General features: G+C 42.3%; 1 protein-coding gene across 1 annotated transcript in view; it reads right to left on the reverse strand.

Moving 5' to 3' along the window:
- DSCAM (DS cell adhesion molecule) overlaps positions 1-25,677 on the reverse strand; it is a 439,426-nt gene that overhangs the window by 53,348 nt on the left and 360,401 nt on the right. The window contains exons 20-21 of the mRNA XM_015625504.2: positions 19,653-19,786; positions 6,309-6,462 (exon numbers count right to left, since the gene is read on the reverse strand). Coding sequence (XP_015480990.1) covers positions 6,309-6,462; positions 19,653-19,786 — 288 coding nt within the window. The remainder of the gene's footprint in view (positions 1-6,308; positions 6,463-19,652; positions 19,787-25,677) is intronic.

A 25,677-nucleotide genomic window follows, 5' to 3' on the forward strand; every position in this document is an offset into this window, starting at 1 on the left:
CTCCTTGCAGAGCTCTGCTGTTTCACCCTGCCAGGACAGAGCTGTGCTTTGTGCTGCCCTGGGGAGGTTGGACACCAGAGGGATGCAAAGACCCAGGGCAGTCAGAAGCTCTCATGGATCAGGCTGGTTTTCCACCTGGGCACTCCTAAGATAACATTTCCTAGAAATGACTTGCACAGGGCTGCCACAAGCCAGCTGTGTTGGGTTTGGATGGTTCTGGTAATGGGGAGGTTACAGCTCACCAGAAGCTTCCCCCACATCAGCAGATGTGATGAACTGCTTGTAACCCCTATTCCCATCTTCCTGTGCTGCTGGGGAGGAGGGAAGGGTGTCAAAAAGGTGTTTTAAAGATTTAGTTTTTCTTCTCATTATTTTATTGTTTCATTTATTATTGCTTTTTATTTATTATTGTCATTATTTATTATTGCTCTGATTTTGTTGGCAATAAATTCAATTAATATCTCTGATTTGAGTCTGTGTTACCCATGACAGTAGTCTGTGAGTGGTCTCTGTGCTCGACTTATGAACCTTTGTTATATTTTCCCTCCCCTGCCCAGCTGCAGAGGGGAGGGATAGAGAAGCTCTGGTGGGTGTCTGGCACCCAGCCTGGGTCAACCCACCACACCATGGGCTAATTAACCAAAGTAACTCAAGCAGAAAAATGCTCAGAGGACCCAGAGACACAGAGTGAAATGCTGACTCTGCTGGAGTGGGTGTGAGAAATCACATTTGTCTTCAGTGGTGCCAGGTTTTGCTGCAGGAGGCACTTGGTGGCTCTCTTGCCATCTTTGAAAAGCAGCAGGAGATGCTGTCAGCTACATCTACAAAACATCTGTGAGCATCTGGACTGCTCAGATTCCTGTCCCGTGCAAAATTCCCTCTGCAACATGAAGTCTGAAAACTCATTTAAAATTGACTATTAATCATTTTCTCCATGGCCTTCCCATATTTCCAGTGGGAAATTTCAGTTTCTTGAAATATCCAGCTACTCCCAACTATTGCCAGCTCCTGTGGGACAAAACATGTGGAATATGTAAAACATACAGGAATCCTGCTGAGGCATGGCACCACTGTTAGCAAATTTTCTGTGTGATCTCTTTGTTTTTAGTAGTTATTTCAACGTGAATTCTTCCTTAATAAGTCATAGGCTGGACATCAGATGTTGAAAGTGCAGCATTTATGTTGTAGCTTCTGGTTTTCAATATCCTGTATCCCTCATTTTATTGAAATGTGTGGAAGTAACATAAATCTCACAGGAGCCTAAGCCACTGGTAAGATGATAGACCATGACTCAGAAAATTATCAGAAAAGCACACTGCACTATTTTTGTGAAAATATCCACAGCTTTCTATGGATTTTCTTATTCCTTCCATGTACTGAGTGCTTTAAAAGAAATGGTAAAACAGCAGGAAATTTTTCAAGCCCAATTTTCTTTACAGCTGAACTTCAAATGATGTCCTGAGACTGCTAAAAGGTGCACAAAGAAAACCAGAAACAAAATAAATGTCAAGTGAAATCCACCTCAGAGCAATAGGTTTGAAATTCTAGCAGGCATTCATGAGGTAAAAAAGCCTAGAAGCTCACAGACCTCTTTTTTTTGAGCCATGGGAATTTTTGGAATCATATGGGTTTATTTCTTTGTTATCAAAGCTACCCACATGCCTACCCACCTCCCTCTAGCCTTACATTTGATGGCACAGCACTGGATTAGAGCTGTTTCTGTTCCTGTTTTTTTTTACAAATCACCCAATTATTAATTGAAGATAAAGAGGTTCCTTCACAGAACAGTGCACTCTCTTATGATAATGCAGTTTTCTGCATGTTTGTTTGCTTAAATTACAAATCCTCTATCCTACATTTACTGTCACAGAAATAGAAATGGGCAGAAATTCTTTGCAGGAGGTTGTAACACACATGGGTTTTTCTTCCTCTGGAGGACACAGCTGTGTTTTAAAGGTGAGCTTCAGAAGGAAACTGAACAAGAGCTGTGACAATTCACTGCAGTTCAGCTTGAAACAAATAAAAGATCCAACAGTGAATACCCTGGGTCAGGAGATTCTGTCATTTAATTTCTCACAGAAAAGGGTGGGCAGGCGCTGGCACAGGGTGCCCAGAGCAGCTGGGGCTGCCCCTGGATCCCTGGCAGTGCCCAAGGCCAGGCTGGACATTGGGAGCTCCTGGGACAGTGGGAGGTGTCCCTGCCATGGCTGGGCTGGCACTGGATGATTTTTAAGGTGCCTTCTGACCCAACCCATTCCACGATTCTCTGTGTCTAATATCCCCTGTATTCCAGTCTGATGAACCATCAAAGAAACAGAGCAGTGTGCAAAGTCATGTGAACCCCACATGTTATTTAAAAACATTAAACACCCAAAGCGACATAGACTAGGGGGGAAACTGTTCATAATAAAAGCTCAGGTAGTTTAGAAAACCAGGGGAAACTCCAAAGTCAGAGAGTTGTCCCAGAGGATCAGATTGCCAGGGGTCTGGATCTATTATTGTCACACTGGCAGCAAATGCCATTCCCCATCAGTCATGGTCAGTAAATCAGAGGGACAAGTGCATGCAAGGCTTTTTGTCTTCTGAGTATACTTGATAGGCTAAAGCCACTTCTTTCAAGTCAGCAGTGAAGAGTAATTTGAGGGGCAGGAGCACAGCTTGCTTACGTGGATGCTGAACTTTCATTGCCATGATTATTTTCTGTTTGTTGGGGATTTTTTTTTATTATTTCTGTCAGTTAATTACAGAGAATAACAATCTGTTCTGAGAAATGAAGACACTAAAGAAAGAAAGAAATGTTAACTTGAATTAAGCTTTCATTTAAATTGGACTATCCATTTCACATCAAACCCCTATCTAGACATTCTCATTGTTCTCAAAGGAGTTCTTAAAGGGGTTATAATTAAGTTGACATAATTCAATTCAAAGTTAACTCTTATTAGCTGTCATGATGGTATCATTACTTGGACAGTTACTGTGCAGTAAGAGAAGCAAAAAAAAGGAAGCAAACAACTACAAAACAATCGCCCACAGGATGTTTTTGCATTGGGAACTTATAGCAAAATCAGGATTTAACTGCTTCTAACCCTGGGATGTGCTGTTTGCCACAGATATAGTGGGGGGTGAAAAGGTCTTCGAGGTTTTGAGCTCTGCCCATCCTTCCTCATTGTGCAGCCACTGCCCTCAGCACTGATCACCACTTTCTCCCAGCTCCCTAAAAAGCCCTGTGATGCATTCAGAAAGGAAATTTTTGTATGTGATACAATAATTTCTAACTGAGCTACATCCAAAGTTCATAAAATTGCTATCTATCAGTATTCCTAGCACCCATCAAACCCTTCACAAATGGATTATTCATTACTTTTACAGTCCTAAGTGCATGTAAGAGGCTTTTCTTGAGCATCATCTAATGCAGACTTTATACTGGAGTATCACTACAAACTCTGAGGTTGACTGGATGAATTCTACTGTCCTTTGAAATAAAGTCTTTTTCAGACTGACCTGTCTATATTGAAGTAATTAATTATTTTTTCTTTTAAGTCATCTTGCCTTTTCATAAAAGTTATTTTTAAGTTCACTTATTTGTCATCATGGATTATGTTACATAAGCTTCAGAGGAGCAGAATTAATTCTGGTAAGCTGGATCAGTTTAAGTACATGTGGGTCAAGTTGCAACTTCTCAATTTTTGGCAAACAGAGCAATTGCACACTGCAATTCCTCATAACTTGAGGTCATGAATATTGGTGCCTGCAAAGCCTGAATTGATCCATGTTCATCTTTGAACATTTCCCTCTTTTTAAAATCCATAGGGCAGGGAAAAAGAGAATTTCTAGTGCTTTCTGTGCAGGACTTGCCTGCAGCCTCAATCTAAAGTATTGCACCATGTCCAACAATTTTTGCTCTTATTCAAGCATCTATTTTGATGCTTTTTTTTTGGTTTGCTTTTGTCTTTTCACCACCTCACATTGATTACACACAAATGACAGAAAAAAAACCAAAAAAACCAAAAAAGCACACTGAAACCTTTGCCCTTTTCCCCTGAGTTTCTCTTTCTTGATCTCCCTTCACTGCTGTCCTTTACACTCCTCATCCCCCTTTTAGGATCTCAGCTTTGGGTCTCACTGATGTCCATAATGCAGTGTGCACTTACAATGCTACAATGGAAAAACTCCAGACTTTTCAGATCTGAAGAACCTTGTTTGATGCTTCTCCACTCTGGGAATCTGTCATGTGTTCAAACAGTACCCTCCAAAATCAGCAATACCATCCACAATGATCATAGAATCCTAGAAGGGTTGGGTTGGAAAGAAGGTTAAAGATCACATAGTTCCAACCCCCTGCCATGGGCCACTGTCCCAGCTGCTCCCAGCCCCAATGTCCAGCCTGGCCTTGGGAACTGCCAGGGATCCAGGGGGATTTGTTTTTTTTCTCAGGATTGGAGTGAGAGCTGATGCAGATTTGCATCCAATGGAGCACAATCTGATTCAAAATACAACAGCAGAACAAAACTTGTTTCTTGGAAGATACTCTGTTGTCTTCGTATATTGCAAGTAATTGTTTGGGTTAAGGGAAGGATACATTAAAATAATTTACTTCAAGGTTCTAAAAAATGCAATTCAAGGTACCAAAGGTGGGGAATGAAATAAGGAAAGAAAACCTTGGATTTAAAATGTAACACGAGTACAGCCATTGCTGTTTTTATCAGTGTTCATGCTGGGCATGGCTGAGAAAAAGCTGTGAGAAAGGAAAAAGATGAAGCATGGGTTTGAAGTTGGGTTTGAAGGGACATTAAAGATCATCGCATCCTACCCCTGCCATGGCAGGGCCACCTCCCACTGTCCCAGGTGCTGCCAATGTCCAGCCTGGCCTTGGGCACTGCCAGGGATCCAGGGGCAGCCCCAGCTGCTCTGGCAATTCCATCCCAGCCCCTGCCCACCCTGCCAGGGAACAATCCCTGCCCAAGATGCCAAGATCCAGCCCTGCCCTCTGCCCCTGGCAGCCATTCCCTGGCTCCTGGCCCTGCAGCCCTTGGCAATTGTCTCTCTCCAGCTTTCCTGGGGCTCCTTCAGGCCCTGCAAGGCCACCCTGAGCTCAGCCCAAAGCTTCTCCTGGCCAGGCTGAACAATGGCAGCTGGGCCAGCCTTTCCTGCCAGCAGAGCTGCTCCATCCCTCTGCTCATCCTGGAGCCTCCTCTGGGCTCTCTCCAGCAGCTCCAGCTGCTCCCTGGGCTGGGCCCAGGGCTGGGGCAGCTCTGCAGGTGGGGTCTCACCTGAGCAGGGCTCAGGGACACAATCCCCTCCCTCACCCCTCTTTCTAAACCACTTTTGATGCAGCCCAGGGTAACAGCTCTGATGTTAATGTACCATCATTAAAGGTAGGAACAGAGAGATTTCCCATGGTGATGGAGTTTGCTCTTCCATGCAGAAAGTACTTTCATGTCGGTGGCACTAGGCTGAAGTTCAGCAAAGCCTTTTCAGAAAGAACCTGTCATCATAATGCACTAGGACACTTTATTTTACATCTTTACATCATTAAACATCGTAGTGAAGACTTAGCAGGCTTGTAAAACTGCAAAGCCAATTGAATGTATCTAATTTTGCAGCTCTAGGGATCTGTGCATTTCTCTGCCCATCCTGACACGGGCTGTAATGGTACCAGGTTGAGCAGTAAAAAAAAAATCAATTTGAAGACCCCATGTAGAGACTGATTGTGATGGGACTCTTCTCACTTTTCAGCTCAAATTGTTAGGCCTCCATTTCCAAGCCAAGGTGCAAGCATAACATCTCAAAAAAGCAGAATTCACAGGCCCCAGCAATATCTTTTAATAGAACGACTAATACAGCTGGAAATAAATATTCAAGATTTGAGGCACATTATCCTTTCATCATATCTGAAATAGAAGCAGCAAACTTCAAAGCTAATGCAAGTAGAGAACAATTGTTCAGAGTTTAGATATGTTAATCAGACCATTTTATACAGAAGATGGTACTTGTGGAGTACACAAGAGATATTACTAAGGAAAAGAATGAAAAAGAAGTTACCTTGTACAGCAAGGAAAAGAAACATATTCAGAGGGGGAGAGGCATCATCTGCAAACCTCCCTGTTCCCAACAACTGAAGATAAAAATTGCTCCAAAAAGCAATCTATTCCCTTCTAAGGTAGGCTGGATGAGCACGTCATCCCCTCTCTGCTGACTCCAGCAAAACCTCCAGCAATTGTCACCTGTCTGGAGAGGCCAGGTGCCAATGGTGCCAGAAAGCAGCATGGCAGAAGCCTGGCTGGCTCTGGGCAGCTGTGTCCCTGTACCTTTGGCCAGTGGCTCCACGGTGATGATCTCGCTGCTGTTGCCTCTTCCCGCAGCCGTCACGGCCACCACCCACACGCTGTACTGGCGATTCCGGCTCAGGTTGGGGATTCTGTAGGAAAATGAGTCGGGAGAGGCTTCAAACTCGCTGATCACCTGTGGTGGGAGAGACAAATGTTTCCAGGCTAAAATAAGCAGTATTTGGAGAAAATGTGAGTGCTACAAAGCCTGTTACTTCAGGGCTCTTCGGATGAGTATCGCTTGCTCCAAACAGATGGCACATGGCAATAAACAGAGCAGACACAGAAACTTGTTGCAATCCATTCATATTCAGTGAATTTGTGCCTGTGCCTTGTTTACAGATTGGTTTTATTCAGATTAGGACTTTTATGTGCCATTTATTTTTACAGGGTTGGATAAACAATGGAAATGAATAAATATGCCTAAATTTTACCATCAATAGCTCTGGCAAACTGATTTAGCTCTACACTAAACTCTCCCAATGGAGGATTCGGTGCTGCATCTGCTGTGAAACCTGGAGTTCACTATTTCTGTCACCCAGAACCTTTGGTGTTCCTTATTCCTGGGTTTTGGTGGCTTATCCCTTCAGCAGTGGAGCGAACCAAGGAATAAAACTGTGCTGCGTGATAGACTGTTCAAACTTCCCCCAAGCCTAGTTTTGTTTAATCACGAAATTACTTCCATTCAGAGACTCCCAGCTGAAGGTCATCTCAGCCAGTTGGCTGCATTAGCAAGGAAGGACAAGTGCTGGAAGAAATGCCAGTTCAGTCTCTCCTCTGTCACTCAAGTGCCTCGGCCCAAGGGCTGTGGCAGAGCCAACCAGCTGCTCTGCACTCCCTGCTCCTCCTCGACAGCTTCTGCATCCTGCTTGGAGCAACCTGGAAAGGTGTGGAGGAACATGGAGATCCCTCCAGGGGGCTTTGAGAGCCTCAGCACATCCTCCACAGGAAGTCTGAGGAGGGAAATCTCAGCTCTGAACAGTATTACAGCGCTCAATATTGCCACTTTTATTTCTGACATGGGCTTTGTGATGCCTGCACGTAAAAATAGCGGGGTAATGAACCATCAGAATGAATAATACTCACTTCCCTGTGCAGTGCTGAGCCTGGTAACGGCTAACTAACACTAGGCTAAAAATAATTAGAAGGTTAATGACGTAGAAAAGAAGATTTTAGCAGGAATCAGCATTAAAAATAACGCATCAATGTAAATCTAAACTTGGTTCAGACTGACAAAGTGTGCAAGGAAACTCTTTGATATACAAATATCTGCTTGTGGTAAAGGCCAATTCCACCTGATTAGCATTTCAAAAGGCACATTGACCTGAAAACATTGGAATACTAGTCCTTCAAAGTGAATTCCAAGCAAATAAGAGACGTTTCTGAGATATCATTAAACACCTCTCCATGTGAACTGGCAGACAGTCTCAGCTGCTGAATGGCTCACTGCACTTCTCTGTTCTTGAGCTGGCATCTCCCACAGCCAGGGGAAGAGGGGAGTTCATCTCCTCTCACATTTGAAATCCAGAGTGAAGACATCTGTCTCCAAGCCAGGCACCTCAACTCCCTTCAGGGACCAAGCAAAGGCTTCTACAAAAACACATTTTGTTCCTTCCACGGAGAATGATTTTCCTGGGAAGACTGGCTTGCTCCAGCTAAGCTCCCCAGGCTCAGAACAAACCCAGAGTAGGAACTGGCCACATTTTCTAGCCAAACTCATTGCCCCTTTGCTTGTCAAAATGCCAAATTAGTTTGTGTCATTTAGCCAGTGTTTGCCTGGGTTCCCACTTCTGGTATGAAGAGGTCAGTGCAGGCAGACACCTTTTTATTACCTGAAATATTGCAGCAGGTTTTGAGAACCATCTGCCTTGACATTTACACAAGAATATTGGACAAATGCCCGTAGCTTGACAGGCTGGATCTTTGTGAGGTCATACATAAAAATTAATGTATTGATCATTGCAGAGGAGGCTGAAATGTAATATTCTTGAGGCAGCATTTCCTACAGTTAATTTGAAAGTCAAACAGGCCAGGCTGTCTCTGGCACTTAGGCTCCACTCATTAATGCAGTTACCTAGCACAGGTTCCTTCTAAACCACCTACTGACATGGGACATGGATAGAGCATTTAGGAACAACTAAACATCACAAAATTCCTTAGTGCTAACTTTCATTCCAGCAACCATCAGCTCTTTCTCACTGGAACTCCAAAGATGGACAAACAGCAGGATTTTCTGCTCCAAGGCTTTTAAAATGCTTTGTTTTCAACTCCTTTCTTTCCCCCAGCATCATTGATCCATTTGCATCTGTGGCTATTTCAAATGTAAAATCAATTATTCTCAGATTTAGTTTATTAATTGAATCGGGTAAATGCATCTTCACTAAATGAACAACTCTCATTTTCTTAAAACAAGCTGCTATAGCAAAAGATTTTGGTTTCTAACTGGTTAACATACATCTTGTGTTTCCTCAGCTCACATTCCCCTTTAAACACTTGGGGATGCTTCAGTGACAAAGAATCGATTTTACTTTAAACTTTTGCCTGTCATTTCAATTAGCCTAACATGCCAGAGACTTTGATTTCACAAGAAGAAAAAAAAGGCAGCTTTGTCAGCAAAGAGAAGATTAAACAATTGAAATAAGAAATATTTAAAGGAATGTCACCTTGTCACATATTGGCCTGTGCATGTGCCAGTATAAAACATAAACTGCTGTTCAATCTTAGAAGCAGTAACATGCTTGCTCAAGGGATTTTTTTCCCTAACTGCTATTTTTTTTTCCAGCTTATAGATGATGGGTTAATTTTTCTTCTGTCTTTAGCTCACTGTCTAAGAAGGAGAGACAGAGATCAGTCTCTGAAATCCAGCAAGGGCTGTGAAGAGTAAAATGAAAGCAAAGTCCTTTATCAGGATGCAGTCAATCTACTTCCCCAACCAGGCAATGGCAAGAGATGCTGAGGAACAGCTGGTGCAGGGAACATCAATTTCCTCTGCAACTCCAGCCCTATTGGTGTGCATTTCTTTGTACACTTTGAAGCAGCATGCCATCTCCTGGCATTTCTGACTCCTTGAAAGCACAGTTTAAAAGTCATTGTGCATAAACTGATCCCTCTGGCTTCTATTTTTAATCGCTCGTTCTATTTGTTGGCTCGCTTGCTGTGTTTTTTAACACAAGCTGGGGGAAATTCAGAAGAATGCTATAGAAAAAAATACATTTCTAACAGTTTGCCAAGCAGTCAGGGAGTTCCCCAAGCAGGGAGTTAAGACAACAAATAGAATTTACCACGGGCTGGAAGGTTATTTAGTGAAAGGTAGCCTGCACCTTGCTTACAGCTGATTCCACACAATTTCTGATTAGATAAGTGAGCTACAGATCTCCATCTCTGTTCTCTGCAAGTTGCAGGAAACCTGGAAATGAACAGGGAAAGCCATATAGAGGCTCTAAGGACATGAGTGAAAAGGAAGAAACAGCCCAGGTTTGTGGTTTGTGTTGTGAAGTGAGAGCATATACATGTTGGTTCCCTGTGTATTGGCTGCCTCATGCTGAAAATTAAATATAAATATAAATAATATATCAATTACCTAGAGTGGGTATGTGCTTTCACTTCAATTTTAGGTCGAAAATATGGCACCATCTATAAATGGAGCTGAAAGAACTCTGAGAGATCACCTGAGTCTTTCTTTTTTAAACCAGGTTCACCTTGTCTGCACAATTTCAAACAGATGTTTCCCCAACCTGATTTTGAAGACTTGCAATAAAAGGAGATTTTGCAACTCCCTATGCTGCACAACCTATTCCATTGCTTAACTAATCTCATGATTAGAAATAGTTTTTTTTAATCTAGTTTGAGTTTCCTGGTGCAGTTTCAACCCACAGCTTCTTTTCCAGTCTATTAGGAACATGAAGAATAGATTATTACCTTGATCTCTGCACCAGCCTTTAATCTACATGAAGTTTTATCGTTCCTTTCCCCACCAGAACCCTTATCTTTTTACAACTAAATAACTCTGGTGCTTTCAACATTGTCCAGAAATCCCATTTTCTCTATCAGTTTCTCTAATAATATCTCCTGTTATCCTTCAAACTGTCTAAAGATGGTCCATAGCTTTCTCATCGTTTCCAAACCTGCACTCAACAATTCCAGGGATTGTCATTTGGCTTTTCAGGACAGGATTATAAAGGCTGTTAATGTTCACTTTGGGAGGCACAATAACCTTAAAATCCTCTTCTGAAGAATCAGGAGAATTGCTCTCTACACAGTACTTTTGCAGCTGGTTATTCATGATACCCATTTTCTTGCTCAATTTTATCCAAGTTTTTCCAGATCAATTTCCTGGTTCATGAAGACCTACCTGAATTCTGCTTCTGTCTCCTGTGTACATGCAACATGCAACCCCTCCCAGCCTTGGATTTTCTGCTAATTTAATAGGCAGCCTCTCTATTTCATTACCTGGGTCAGTAATGGAGCCACTGAGCAGAACTGGGCTCAGGAGAGACACTTAGGCCGCTCCCTCCTGCCCACAACAACGAGCCACAGAACAGCACTAAATTTGTTATATCTGGCCTGAGTTAAATCAGTGAAATGGTGTTTGCATAACTGTGTCCCTCTAAATAAACATCCATCCTCTGGGCTCAGCTCCTCTGCTAAATGGGAGAGAGCCTGGCGATGCATTGAGCACTCCATTCCAGTGATCCACACTGATTTTTAACCTGGCTTCTAGCTCAGTTTTCTGCTGCTCTGAATACCTCTTATCAAAACAATTCTGCTTTGGAGGGGCTCGTGATAAGCAGTGTAGACTGACATCAGTCAGCATCACCTCCTCCTTGGGCCCTCTTTAATCACTGGTGGAGATGAGGCCTAGAACAAGCACTGAGCCTCATGAATAATTAAAGTCTTCATTTCTACATTGTAAAAACACAACAATCTCCATCTTTCTGTACAACTCCATCACAGAACTGTCAACCTCACCCTACCTCAGGCATTGCTGCTCCTGGAAACCACAGAATCATCAAGGCTGGAAGAGACCTTCAAGTCCCACCATCACCCAGCCCCAGCAGCATCACCCCAAACCCTGTCCCCAAGGGCCACATTCAGACTCCTCCTGAACACTCCCAGAGACAGTGACTCCAAACCTCCCTGGGTAGCTCATTTCAAGGCCTGACACCTCTTTCAGTGAAATTTCCATTTCTAATATCCAATCTGAACCTCCTCAGGTGCAACTTCAGGCCATTTCTGCTCATCCTTTCACCTCAGACATGGCAAAAGAGACCAACTCCACCTCAATAAAACCTTCTTTCAGGGAGTTGTAGGGAACAATGAGGTCCCTCCTGAACTTTCTTTTCTCCAGACCAAAAAGCCCCAGTTCCCTCAGCTGCTGCTCCTCAGACTTGTTTTTCAGACCCTTCCCAGGACACATTCTACAACTTCAAGGTCCTTTTGTGATGTGGGAGACCCAAAACTCAAGGCAGAACTCAAGAGGCAGAGAGTACTGAGATGTTTTATTCTAAAAGTCATATTTGAGAGTCTCTTGGACTCACAAGTGATCCAGAAGTGGGTGCTACACTAAGTTCTTTCTACTTGGAAGCAAGCTGGGGTAATAAAAAATCAATACATGTCTGTATTTATAGGGAAGGAACTTCAAGTGCTCCATCCCTGAGAAGAGCAGACAGATCACTGTTGTGCCCTCTCAGTGAACTCCCTAAAGATGTGTAAGCCTGCCCTAGGTCACAAATTGTACTTTTTTTGAGGACTGCTGGCTTTTGCCTTCCTTTCACGGATGGACACTCTCAAAGCTCCAAATAACCACTGATCCTGGACACAGTCTCCAGTAAAGCTCTTGGCTGCCACTTTGTTCTAACAATGGTTTCTGTTCAGGTGTTGGCTCATGTTTTCGTGTTTTGGAAGGGTGGCATCTGTTTTTCACTCAGCATTATTGAAGGTAACTGTTGGAAACAGAAGCTGTGCACAAAAGTGAATGCAGCTGCCATATAATATTGTAACTTTTTTTGTTTTTTCACCTTAATTGCAGAACTAAAATGTTCGAAAGTTTCAGATGGAAATTCTGGGAAGAACAGAGGCAGCTCCCTGCCTTCCCACTGGCAGGAAAATCCTGTCAATCCAAAGAACTACAGAACCACTGAGGCTGGAAAAGCCCTCCCAGCCCATGGAGCTGTGCCCAGTCCCCACCTTGTCCCCAGCCCAGAGCCCTGAGTGCCACGTCCAGGTGACACCTCCAGGGATGGGCACTGCAAAGCTCCCTGGGCAGCCCCTGCCAAGGCCTGAGCTCCCTTTCCATGAAGAAATTCTGATGTCCAACCCGAATCTTTCCTGGTGCAGTTTGAGGCCATTTCCTCTTGTCCTAGAAGCAGAGCTTGACCCCCACCTGGCTCTTCCCTCCTTTCAGGGAGTTGTGGAGAGCCAGAAGGGAGCCCCTGAGCATCCTTTTCTCCAGGATAAACACCTGGAGCTCCCTCAGCTGCTCTGGAATGCTCATTTCCAGGAATTACACCTGGAAGAAAACCCACTGTCTGGACTTCCAGGTAGCCCACTTAGGGTCCACACCTGCCTGTCCCTTTGGGGCACCTCCTGGAGAGTCCCTCAGGCTCTTGATGAGGGAAGCAGCGTGTGGTGTCACGGGCTGGTGACCACGGGAAGGTCAGGACACCAAGGACTTATCGTCAGACTGTATTGATACCCCTGGGTGTGAGACGAGCTAGTGAGACAAGAAGGGAGGTTTATGAAAAAATCAATATCAAATTTGTTTTGGTAGGGCTTTACAAGGAGACCTTTTAAAAATCATATAAACCAGCACATCTTCAGAATCAATTTATACTCTGTCACATCCCTCCTGAGGTCTGCTCTCTGACAAAAAGAAGATAGGCAAAAAGTGTAAAGTTGGCAAAGCAATTAAAAAAATTAATGTACTGTGTTTGGGAGCTGGCACCAAAGATGTGAAACAATGACAAAAAGGCTAAAAATAGAACATGTGGTATATTAAAAAGACACATTTAAAATACTGTTCAATATAAGGTTTTAAAATAACCCCTAAATTATGCACTATTTCTATGCTAAATAAAGCACACAGGAATTAATAAGCATAAATATCTTCACGCTGTAAAAAGTGCTATATAGATACAGTGATAAATACTGCTTTTAATACACAAATCAATGAGCACATATTTAAAATTCAACCTTACAGAATCTGCTGATTCTAAATAAACTTCCATTCAACACTTCAACACTAACTTTATCTACTTAGCCAACTTCTGCCAGCTACTTCTCCCTTTTTTCCAAAAAGCTTTCAGCATCTTCCTAATCCCTGAAAGATCCACAGTATGTAACAACAAATCATTTCTGCCTTGTAATTGCATCAACTCTATTTTCCAAAGTTTTCTTTTATCCAAGTCTTTAATCTGGAGATGAAATGAGGATCAGAAAGTGTGATGCAAACCCAAAGTTAGAATTTAGACAGATACTATGCAAAATCAAGACAAAACTTGTGTCTGCCTGAAAGAATTGAGTGGAAAACACCTGGATGATGGGAATTTATGACAGCTAATAGTTTAAAGATCTGGTTTAAGATAATTGTATATACTTCCACATCTAGTTTATATTGCAGATCAGCTGGTTTAAGATAAGCATGTATAATTTCTCTAGACTAAACAAAGTGAAGGGAAACTTTCAGAAGATTTATCCAGTTTATCAGAGATATCTATCTTCTTTCCTTAATGAAAGGAAACCCTTGATGACCCCAGAGTAAATATTTGTGACTCTATTCAAGGTGTCTGAAGTCAGATGAATTAAATCCCACTTAGAGTCTATGAATTACAGACCAAGAGCAGCAATTGCTCTCTTCTTCCACAGAGCAACCCCAGAGTCTCCTGTGTATGCTGGTTAAATCACATAATATATTTTCCCCTTAGCGGGTTTAAATAAAAGCAATAAAATGAAACAAATATTGAAGTCGAACAGGCTTAAGAGTATCTTTCTTAGAGTAAAATAAGCAAATCAAAAGGATCAGTAACTGTCTACCTCACATGTTGGTCAGTTTCCAATATTGATTATGTTTTCACGTAAATTGACTTAGGCTGTGGCCAAATATAAGATCATTTCCTTCTTTCCATTACTGCTTTGCATCTCTTCATCTACCACCCATTCCAAACCCAGCTGTTTCACAGAAATATTTCCAGGCCAACGTGAATCTCTGCTGGGCTTTCAGCTTTTGGATCTTTCTACATCCTCTGGAGAAGTCCAGAAATGTAGTTTACAGTTTTCAAAGATTCTTTCTACCACAGATACCTGTAGTGTAGGGTTTGCACTATGAGATAATTCCTAATCATCAGCCCTTTTTCAGCACTGGGGTCTGCTTTGTGCTCTGGTTCCTCATCCAGCTAATCCAGTTTATCCTGACAGCATCATCTGGGATCTTTGCAGGAATATTCTCACTCCATTCATCTGATTCAACAGTTCTGGGATTTCTCCTCCTTCCAGTCCTCAGGCTTCTGGTCTTTCCAGACTTCAGTCAAAGGTGGGTTTGAGGGACAAATCATCTCTTAGCAGAATCCCACAGCTAAGCAACAACTTCATCAACCAACATTTCAGAACTACTGTCAGGATTAAAGACCAGAGAATAAACTGATTATTTTTATTAGAAATGTTGGGTTTTAAATATAAACCTGTATGTTTTTCAAGCTTCTTGTCATATTTGTCAATCTTTGGGTGTGTGTGCTAGAAATGGAGGTAAAGAGCTGAGAAAATACAGACCAGTAAAATCATCTGGGTGTCAATGAATAGCATGACATCACCCAATCAGAAATACATTTATTCAAGTCTATTTTGACTTGTTGATTAGAAAAGTGTAGTCATTAGTGTTGTTGTTGCTGTTTGGGTTTTGCTAATCTGCTGGTGGGTCACTCACTAAAAGGAACAAACACATTAAACAGGATTTTCCTGCTGTTTCCAGCAAAGCAGGTCATTAATTTGTGCATCACTCTATGCTTTCTCCATGGAAAGCCTGGAGATTAATGGAAAGGAGTTGTGTAAGTAGCAGTGCACTATAAAAGAATAATAAATGGAGACCATTCTCCTTTCTCAGTGATTTTCCTTTTCAGGACACAGTCAGTTGGTTCTTGTCTTTCCTCCACTCATGTGGAACTCACTTAAGATGTGAAATAAGATGACCTCACTCCCACTCTCTGATTTCCTGATAGTGAGAGCTAAAAGCAGAACTTGTTTGGGAGACTGTGCTCAGAATGTGTTCAGATGGGAAAGACAAACCATCCTGTCACTGGCCTATAATGTCATCTGAGTTTTATTGGAGACTTTAAACTTCTGAGACATCTTGGTGTCACTCTGATGTGGTTCTTTTCCTCAGAGAGTTGCACATTAACTCTACCACTGTCTGGTTTCCCTTGTTGTATACAGATTTTAACCAAATTTTCCAGTTTTAAACTGCCATATAATAATAATAGAATTAAGGTTGGAAGGTTCCACTGGAGGAACTTCCCTTCTTAAAGCAAGCTCAATTGCATCAAGTTGCTCAGGGACGTGTCAAATCAAGTCTTGAAGCTTTCCATACATGGAGATCCCACAGTCTGGGCCTCTGCTTCAATATTTGACCAGGATCTCATGGTAATTTTTTCCCCAAGCAGATCAGAATTTCCCATATCAAAAATTCCCTCTCCTTGTGCATAGGCACTTTCTCATCCCTTCCTGTATCAAGAAATTCTGACCCTTAACCTTCCTTCTCCTGCCCTCAGCACTCTCCTGCTTCTTTAGGAGAAGCTTTTTACCTCTTCTGAGATCAAAGTTTCCCAGCTTGGCTAACCTGTGTGTCACAGCGACCTTCTCCAGACACTTTTTGACATCTAAATTTTATTTAATATAATCCCATTGATTTTTCCTTAAGCATTCTAGTGACCTGAATGCAACAAGAGATTGGTGGGGTTTTTTGGGGAGGGTTGTTTTTATAAGGATTTTTTTTTATTTTTTTTTTGTTCTTTTCTCTTCAGAAAACCCCCAAATCTCCTTTTCTGTTGCACTTTGAAAACCCCTGGCAATGCACATCTACAGCCCAAGGCATGAAGTGCTGGAGCAGCCTCCTGAGTTCAGCAGGAACTGAGGCAGCCCAATTTCTGTGCTAGGATTCAAACTAGCACATAAATTCCATGTGTGTGGCATCAGGGGGGAAAATCCCCCTGCCAGGATGGGATAGCAGTGACAGCACTCCCCTGAGACCTGGGCAGGATGAGTGCCACGAGCATCCTGCCAGTACAAGGACAATGAAAACACTCTTAGAAGGAATCTGGCCACTATGGGACCATTACAGGTGTTCTTGAGAAGCCAGATCCTACAAAAAGTTGGACAATAATGTGGTAGGAAATAGGTAGAAGCAATGAGTTAGCACAAAGGATAGTTTTTCTAACTTAAATTCTGGCATATTCTATTTCTTATATTTGAAGAATGATCTGTGAAGTCTCATATTTCTGAATTTTTTCCTACATTTTCAGAATAAAAAAGGGGAAGTTTTTCTTAATTATGTCTGTAGAATGCTATAGACACAACAATTAAACAGTGTGAAATTAGATCCTTGCTTGCCCTTTATCTTGGCCAGAGAATAGACTGCAGTGGAGAATCTTTTCCATTTTTCACACATTAATCATATTTGTGGTTTGAAACATCCCAGGCAAATACTGTCCTTAGGGCTTAAAATATTTAAAGAGGAAATGCCTTTTGTTCTATACAGAGGCACACAAGTTTTAAAAGCTTCTGCCTTTGACAAGCAAACTGAACAGTGCAAGAGGCAGGAAATCTTCATTTTATAATATGGCAGGGTTGTATAAGTGTTATGTTTGTAATAAAAATATGCACAATACAACCAACAGAGTTAGTTCTTTTTCCTGTTGGTGACTTAAACACCAAAGCAGTGTTCTTGTGTAAAAGACTGTTAACCTGTCTAAACTCTATTGTATTTTGTTCTCAGCAATAAAATGCAATCTGCAAAGAATGCAGCCTCCCCATCAGTTCACCTTTACCCCTGTCCTTTTCTCTTTCTCCTCACTGATGGATGTCTGAAAACTGAGTTTGCCTTTCTGCTTGAACAGCAGACTTTTAGCAAAGTTATTTTGCAGCCAGGGCTGTGACTGATAGATGGAGTTTTTAGGGCTCCATACCTGCAGCTACAGCACTTGCTACTTATGGTGGCAGAAGAAATGATAAAGACATAGGTCTTTTATTTATTCTCCTCCTCACCCTAATTTAAGACCTCTCCCTCTGTCAAATACTTGTCTCTGCCAGCAGTGAATCAAACAAGAATTTCCCTAGATATATTAAGTGTATCTGCACAGCAGTGTTGGCATTTGAGCAGCTCTGCAGCAGGATTGTTTCACTGCAAAGCAGCTCTGAATAAAACAGCTTTTTAGCTCACAATCCATTTCAGAAAAAAAAGATAACAAAGCATTTTGTTAGAAACTAAACTGAGGGAGTGTGTTCTATATTAAATATGTCCTGAGGGCTTGCATTTGTTTAAAAATGTCCAGCTTGGTTTTTGGAAAAATCTCCCAGTGTGATCCCTGCCTCACTCAGCACACAGGGCTGATACAGAAGATGTCTGCAAGCCACAGCTCCTGCTGATCTGCAGAACACTGGGACTCACAGATACAAGTAGAACATATTTATACCTAGATCTGTGTGTGCATATATATCTTTATATGTACACACACCTGCATGAAGGTAACAGCAGGAACATGCAATCACAGAATGGTTTGGGCTGGAAGGGGCATTGGAGATCATCTGTCCTGGGGGCAGGGAGCCCTTTCAGAACTATCCATGGACACATCAGCAATTAATAGAAAGCACAAACATCTCCAAGTGCCTCTACCTGAGGCTAAGGAATGGTTTTATGATGGTTCATACGTACCCCTGCATGATGAACACCACAAAAATACAGCAGTGAAATTCTGACCAGGCCAAGAACAGCAAAAAAAAAAACAACAAAACCAACTTTTCTTGTCATTGTCCATCTCTGAGGTGCTCCAAAAGGTGACCACAAAATAGGAAGTTTTGTATATGAGAGACTCACAATGTAGAGAATAATATTTTTAGCTGAGGATGTTTATTTTCTTGGGGATGTAAATATAGGAAAAATTGTTGCTAACAAAGCCCCAGGAAGAAGCACTTGCAGCTTTGTGCATGGGAAGTATCTGGAGAAGGCAGCAGCACCATCTGGTGTTCTCTCCAAGCCCTCAGAGAGGTGCCTGATCTCCACTCAGAGGTGTCCTCTAAACTCTGACCTCTTTAACCCACTGAGTGCCACAGAAATGGCACATCACAGTATGAACTGGGAGGGAAAATCTCCAGCTAGTTTACATTTAAAGGTGTGCTAAAGATGGTTTGGTTTGCTACAATGATGAAATTCATGGATTTAGGAGATAGTAATCCCAAAATATAAATCAGAGAATCACACAATGGTTTGGGCTGGAAGGGACCTAAAAGGCCACCTTGTTCCAATTCCCTGCCTTGGGGGAAGGGAAATTCCCACATGCCTGAAGCATTTTTGGAAATTTCTGGAACAATATTTTCCTTGCCTATTAAAACAAGATTGCATTTTTCACATTTGGTGGGAAATCCTGCTTAAAACTGAAATCCAAGCCTTGGATAAAACCTAAGTCCAAACATCAGATGTAAAATAAATAAGTATTCTTTTCAATCCACATGAAAATAAATACGTAGGGGTATTTAGAGAGAGCAAATTGGCCCTTGTGATTAAAGATTGCTAAATTTCTTTGTGATTCAGAAAGGAAGAAAGACAACCTGATGCTCAATTCAAATTTCCTCCTGTCACTTTCTCAGCAAGTAAAATCACATAGAGCTAGAGTGGGAAAATACTCCATGCATAAATAAGCCTATTCACAAGCAAATATGTTTGTTTATAAGTCATTATGTTCTTTCACACATGAATACCCAAGCCAAAAAGGCAGGAACTTAGATGAAAACAGGGTAAATAAATACATGCCTCCAGCTGCAACAGGGCTCCTGCAGCTGGTGCTGGAAAATGTAACTTGTTACATTCTAAACTAACCAAACCTTGGGAAAATACTCCAACTGTCTATTTTGGAATTATTTGTGAGCTAATGCTCTGCAATGGGTTTTAAACAAAAAAACTGGATGGGTGGAATAAACCAAACTCCACTCTTGCTTCTCTCTGTAGCTCCAGGATCTCCCTTTGGCCTTGCTCAGGGTGGGAGAGGAGGCAGCAGGGAGAAGATCAAGGGCTGGTTCCTACAAGTGCTCAGTGTCAGCCCTACCCAGAGGGGCTGTGGCACTTACTGTGGGGTAGGGGTGTGAGCAGAACACCGTGTATTTCCGGATGATGCCGTTCAGCTTCAGGGGAGGCAGCCAGGACACAAAAACCGTGGAGGCCGAGGCAGCAGCTGCTTTAACTCCAGCGGGAGGACCTGGAACTGGAAAAGCAAAGTGTGTTAGAGTGGCCCAAGGCAGATGTTCAATCATCCCAGTGTAACAGAGGAGTTAAGAGGAAAAGGGGAGTGTGTTGCTTTGGTGGCTGAGCCCCCATGGACTGAGATGGATGCTCTGTGTGAGGGAGCTCATGTCAGGGAGGAGCTTTGGGGGCTGTGACCCCACCCTTAAGAGGGGAAAAACTCTTCTTTAGAAGATCCCTGCCACTGATGATCAAACTTTTGTGAAGTATCCCCTGCATAAAATCATAGAATGAACACAAAAATTATTTGGGTTGGAAGGCAACTTAAATATCTTCCAAAACCCTGCCATGGGCAGAGACACCTTCCACTAGACCAGGTTGCTCAGAGTTCCATCCATCCTGGACACTTCCAAGGATGGGGCATCCACTGAGAAACCTGTGTCAGCAAAAAACTTCTTCCCTACATCCCATTTAATTTTCCCCTTTCAGTTTGAATCCAAACACACACATGAAAATATCTTGTCCATGGTCACAGAAATTGCCAAACAACACATGATTATATAAATGGCCAGCTTTGAACACACAACCCATGCTGAAGTGTTATAAATAATACACATGTGGACAGTTTAATGGACATCCAGAGTAGAGCTGTGAATTTAATGAAGTACAAACAAGCACTGCCTGATGTGACCCAAGGCCAGCAAGTGCCACAATGTGTGAGCAGACACTTCCCCACACAGAATCCTGTCCCCTGCCCTGCCCTCAGCAGCTCACACCTCTCTCTGGCACTGCAGCATATCTATTTCTCTAACTACAGCACTTATCTATATAAACCATCAAAATTATCACAGATATAAAGCTAAAAAACTCCAAACCTCCTGTCTTAGAACCACGTGGAAAGAGCTTCAGCTCAGAAATGTTAAAATCTTGCTGTGTAATCTTAACTACATCCCTTTGCAGCCTTGCATTTTGGGAAAGGTTTTCATTTCATGAGCATATGCTGTTTTTCAAACACACATTACACTGTATGATGCTCTCCAGCTTTGGAAACACTCTTTCACTAATGTGCAAAATTGCTAGGGTTTTTTTTTTCCTGGCATGCTGGAATGTAACATTACACATAAGCTTGTACTTACAACAAAACAAAGGCTACATTTAACATCAGAATAAATGGGTTTAACATTTCCTGAAAAACACACCTTGTGTCAAAATAAAAAAAAAAAAAAAATTTAAAAACTGTGAAAATAAATAAATATATTTTAACACTGTGTGTGGTCAATACTTATGTCAAAATATTAAAATAGATATGTTGTATTGAGAATTGCTACATTGAAGACCAAATGAAACAGTTTTCTGTACTTTGTTCTACAGAAGTACAGCTTTGTGAGGAATCTGATAATTTTGTCTGATTTCAAGTAAAACTACCAAAATGTTACAATTTCTAGTGCTATCATCACTGCAATGCTTGATCAGCTTTCTTTACTTTCACAGAAAACAGTTATTGTGCAGCAGAGGTACAAAATCCCTTGTCCAGCAAGCTGATAATTGTAGATAAATTCTGAATCTCTGTTTTACCTCAATTCAGCAAGCAGATATTATGCTGCTACAGAACTTTGCCCATAAAGAGAAGTCAGCCAGCCTGGCATCTAAATCTGCTCCTCTTTTGTGTAAAAATAATGTGAGGAGACCCTCAATTTTATATCTACATAGGTGGTCCTGGAAGATGTGAGAAAACTGACAGGCACCACTCAGTGCAACATCTCTGGATGTGCATTTTCTATTTATAGTGTGCTGAGAGAGCTAATTAGGCATCAAGTGAGAACGTCATGATAATTGCATGCAAACCCAGCCCCTCGCTGCAAAGGGGCTAATTCAGTTAGCAGCTCTATCCAATGCAGAGTAAATATTGATGCTTGACAGCATCCAACTTGTTATTTATACCCAGCTCATTAGGAATGCTATTTGCTCCTGCTGCTGAGGAGTGAAAGCTGGCTCTCCAGGGTAATTACCTAACCCACAGGAGGATTCCTTTATGGATAGCAACGTTTTCTGGAAATCACTGCAAATAGATGGATGAGGTTAATGCAATTTATTGTTAAATTAGGGTGTGATCTATAGGGACAGGTTCTGATGGTAATTGGTCATGGCTGTGATTGTTGAGGGATTAACTCAGAATTCATCTGGCACTTTCCAGTCATTGGGGCTATGTGGGAAACATTCCTTGTCACTGCTGTGTTGATGTCTGGTGTGAGACCAGCAGAAAGAGGGGCCAGTAAGAGTCAGGAAGCCAGACAATAAAACTTTCAACCCAACCTCCACCTCACTGGGTTGGAACCAGGCAGCAGTTTTTGCAGTGCTGCAAACATTATTCTGTATACTTGTTTATTAACCCTCTTTTTTGCTGCACTGCTGGGTTGTGCCTGTGAAAGCTGTGTCATTCCACTGTTTGTGTGGAAGTGTTCACATTTCCTTGGCAGGAATCCTGCAGAATCTCACCTGGTGCTCCACAGACCCCCCCACTGTCCTCTGTCCAGAGGGCAAAGTCATTGATCAAACCCATATGAGTTCTCTCAGCATTAACTGAAGCATTTCTTACTCATCTGGGTTCCTTGGGCATCTGAAGAAGTTGTGGCTGGGGAATGTGGTGCCTGCCTCATCCTGAAGAGGAAAATCCTGAGTTTTGCCAAGCAAACTCAAGGTATTTTCCCTCATTGCCAATGGCTTCAGTCAATATAAGCCAGCAGTACCAGGAGACCTGAGCTGTCTTACTGAATTCTCCCTGGACCTTTATCTATCACACTGACTCCCACAGCTCCCAGAAAGACAAACTGAATTTGCACAATGCCATAGATCCCCCTTTTCCCCCCCATGGTCACCAGGGGTAAAGCTATGGTGAGAACCCAGAGGACAACCTGGGCTGAGCACTGTGAGAAGCTGAGGACTGCTTCTAAACAACTTTGCAGCCTTCCAGAGAGCAGATGTGGCAAATTTAAGATCAAAGATGGCCTCATTCTCCAGCTAGCAAGGCTTTGAAAAACACGGAAATAGCATCCTGCTTTCATGTGGAGGAGAACACTTTGTATTCCTGACAGTGCAAGTGAAATGCTAAAGCAGAGCAGGCAATTATCCTGATACGACAGGGCTGGGAAACAGCATTTAGATGTGCCAGATAATGGGGAGGAGCTCCAGGAACTTTCTCATTCTCCTTTTCATAAGCAGAGAGATTATCACCATTTTTCTTCACAGTACTGAGCAGCAGGGAAGCAAATGCACAGACTGTGGTGCACTTAAGAGTGAGATCGCAAATAAATCAGAAATCTGAGCCTTGTTCTGTAATAAGGTTTTAATTCTGCACAACACAAGACTATTCCATTGCTGGTTGCACTTAGAAAAATCAAAATAAACACAATTCCTGACTGCTGCTCATATAGATATCCCACCTAAAATGTAGATCTGTGCCAGCCAAAACACATCCACACGTGAATTTACTCTGAACTGGCCTCATATTAAGTGCACCATTTCTATCAAATCCTGCCAGTTTCCCAAGGGGAACATTTACTATTCTGTGAATTTTCCTTCTTAGTCAAAAAGATAAAATTGAAGATCTTTACCACTAGAAAAAAAAAGTGCATTAAGGGGTCATCAAGGGCAATTTTTCATCACAGAGCCCAGTCACCCTCATCAGCTGAACAAGCCCAAGTGGAGCTCTGCTCCAAGGAGTACTGAACATGCACCTGACTGGATTTCTGCTTAATCATTTTAGAATAAAGGTAAAGTTTGCCAGATGCTGTCTGTGCCTCTCGTGCCAATGGTCAGGAAGCTTGGTGTCCAGGGAGAGGAAGGAGAGGAAGAAAATCTCTCTGGATTCCTGCAGAGTGGGGCTGGCAGAGGGATTTTGTACTATTTTCCCTTCTTTCCTGCTGCAGCTTTTGCCTGGCTCTGAATTCCAGAGAGCTGGAAGCACAGCACTGCTGCAAAGCCTTCTGTGACACACAAACAGCTTGCTGTGCACAGGAATGCATTTTTTTAAAAAAAAAATAAAAATAAAAAGACACAAGAGAGAAATGTGCATCCTCCTGTGTGACAGGCAGCCCAGATGCCACATCTGACAGACACCCAGAACAAATTCCCAGCTGCAGGAAGCTTCCCTGGGATGGGGGCTCTGGGGTCTGTGTCCTCCCAGGGTCTGCTCAAGGTTGGGGCACTGCTGCCAGCCAAGGTGCTGTGTCATGTTTTAGCCTTGTTCAGACAGCAAATTCCTTGTTTCAGCTGTACTTTTCTCACATTGCACTTGCAGCACATGAGCAGAGAGGGAATTTGTCACACACGCTTCCCTCTTGCTCCAAATTGAGAAGATTTTCAAACTGCATTTTGATCACAGCAGGGAAAAGAATTGGAAGAGCTGCTTTAATTTTTAATGGTTTATTAAATCAAGTCTCCAGGTGAAGAGGATGAGCAGCTTATTAGAAACTATAAAATGGAAAAAGTAAGGGACAAAACCAGAATGTATTTTTAAAAATTGGACATTTCTTCTTGGCTTGTTTTTCTACCAGGAGGAATTCCAAAAGGAGCAGCATCTTTTTCTGAAGTAAGCTTTCAGAAAAGGGGGGTGGGGAATGCTAGATAAAACCCATAAATATGATCACATTGAAAGGGAAGCTCATTTCTTGAAAGCTCATTTCCAATTATTTGCTCGAGTTGTTCCCATTTCCTTTGCTGCTCAGCAGCAGTGTCTGACCTCTGGTGTCTAAAATCAGTATCAAACATTACAAGAAATCAAAAGCATCAACTCATTCCATCCAGGATGAGTGCTTCACTCCCTGAGTAACACTTATTTTGCCCCATTGGAGATTTCAAGACTGCAGAAGAAATTTTGGGCTGATGTCTTTAGCTGAACACCAACAGAGAAGTCACAGGAGGCCATGACTGGCTTTTCCAGCAGCAGTGGAAAATGCTGCACCATTGCTTTTACAAAGAAAAGTTTCCTCTCATGTAAAAACAAATGAAAAAAAGAGAAAGGAATTAATGAGGTGATATGGCCTCATAGCAATAATGACATGGAGGGCTTGGCAGCCACTTAAAAATATCCCAGACTTCCAGATTTTATTAGAGGAGGGTGGAATATCTTGTGTCATAATTTTATCCAGAAAAGGTCCAAGAGAAGAGATAGAAGGTTTCCACTTCTAAGCTCTGTTAGGATTCCAATTAATTTATTTCCCATGCCAAGAAGTGCTTAAACTCACTTCAGGCCAGGATCTTTTAGGTGCACTGGAATTAGTCCTACTGAATAATCCTCTACTTAGAAAATTACAGTGGAAATATCTGTTCTTCTGAGGAATGAGGCACCTGTTTGGTGCATGGAGTTTGGCAGTGTGAATGCTTTTTTCCTCTTTAACTTCCACACCCTTCAGGATGCTTAGATCCAGGATTTTGGGTTTGGCTTATGCAGGTCTCTGTATATTCCACTCCAAATCTTTCCTGCCCTTAATAAAAAGTTGTGACGCTGAAGCTGAACATGAAATCATTGTATTTTCTGGAACACCTTTCCATTTAGTTTTCTGGACAAAAGATTTAATGAAAGGAACCAGTGTGAGGCATCAGAAAATCTCTGGAAAGTTTCATCAGGCTGCCTTAGGGTGAGTTACTGCTGGGCTGCCAGGAGGATTAACGGTGAGAGAAGAGCGTTTGCACTGCCAAACATTGTCTGATGTGCTCCCCTCATCAGAGCATGTCTGATCCCAGGGATGGAGACAGCAAAAGAGCCACCAGCAAGAACTGGGATGGGCAAATGAGGAAAAGATGGGCTAAGGGGAGAAGGAGAAGGAAGGAGAAGAAGGAAGGAGAAGAAGGAAGGAGAAGAAGGAAGGAGAAGAAGGAAGGAGAAGAAGGAAGGAGAAGAAGGAAGGAGAAGAA

This window comes from Parus major, chromosome 1, assembly GCF_001522545.3.
Source record: "Parus major isolate Abel chromosome 1, Parus_major1.1, whole genome shotgun sequence".
NCBI lineage: Eukaryota > Metazoa > Chordata > Aves > Passeriformes > Paridae > Parus > Parus major.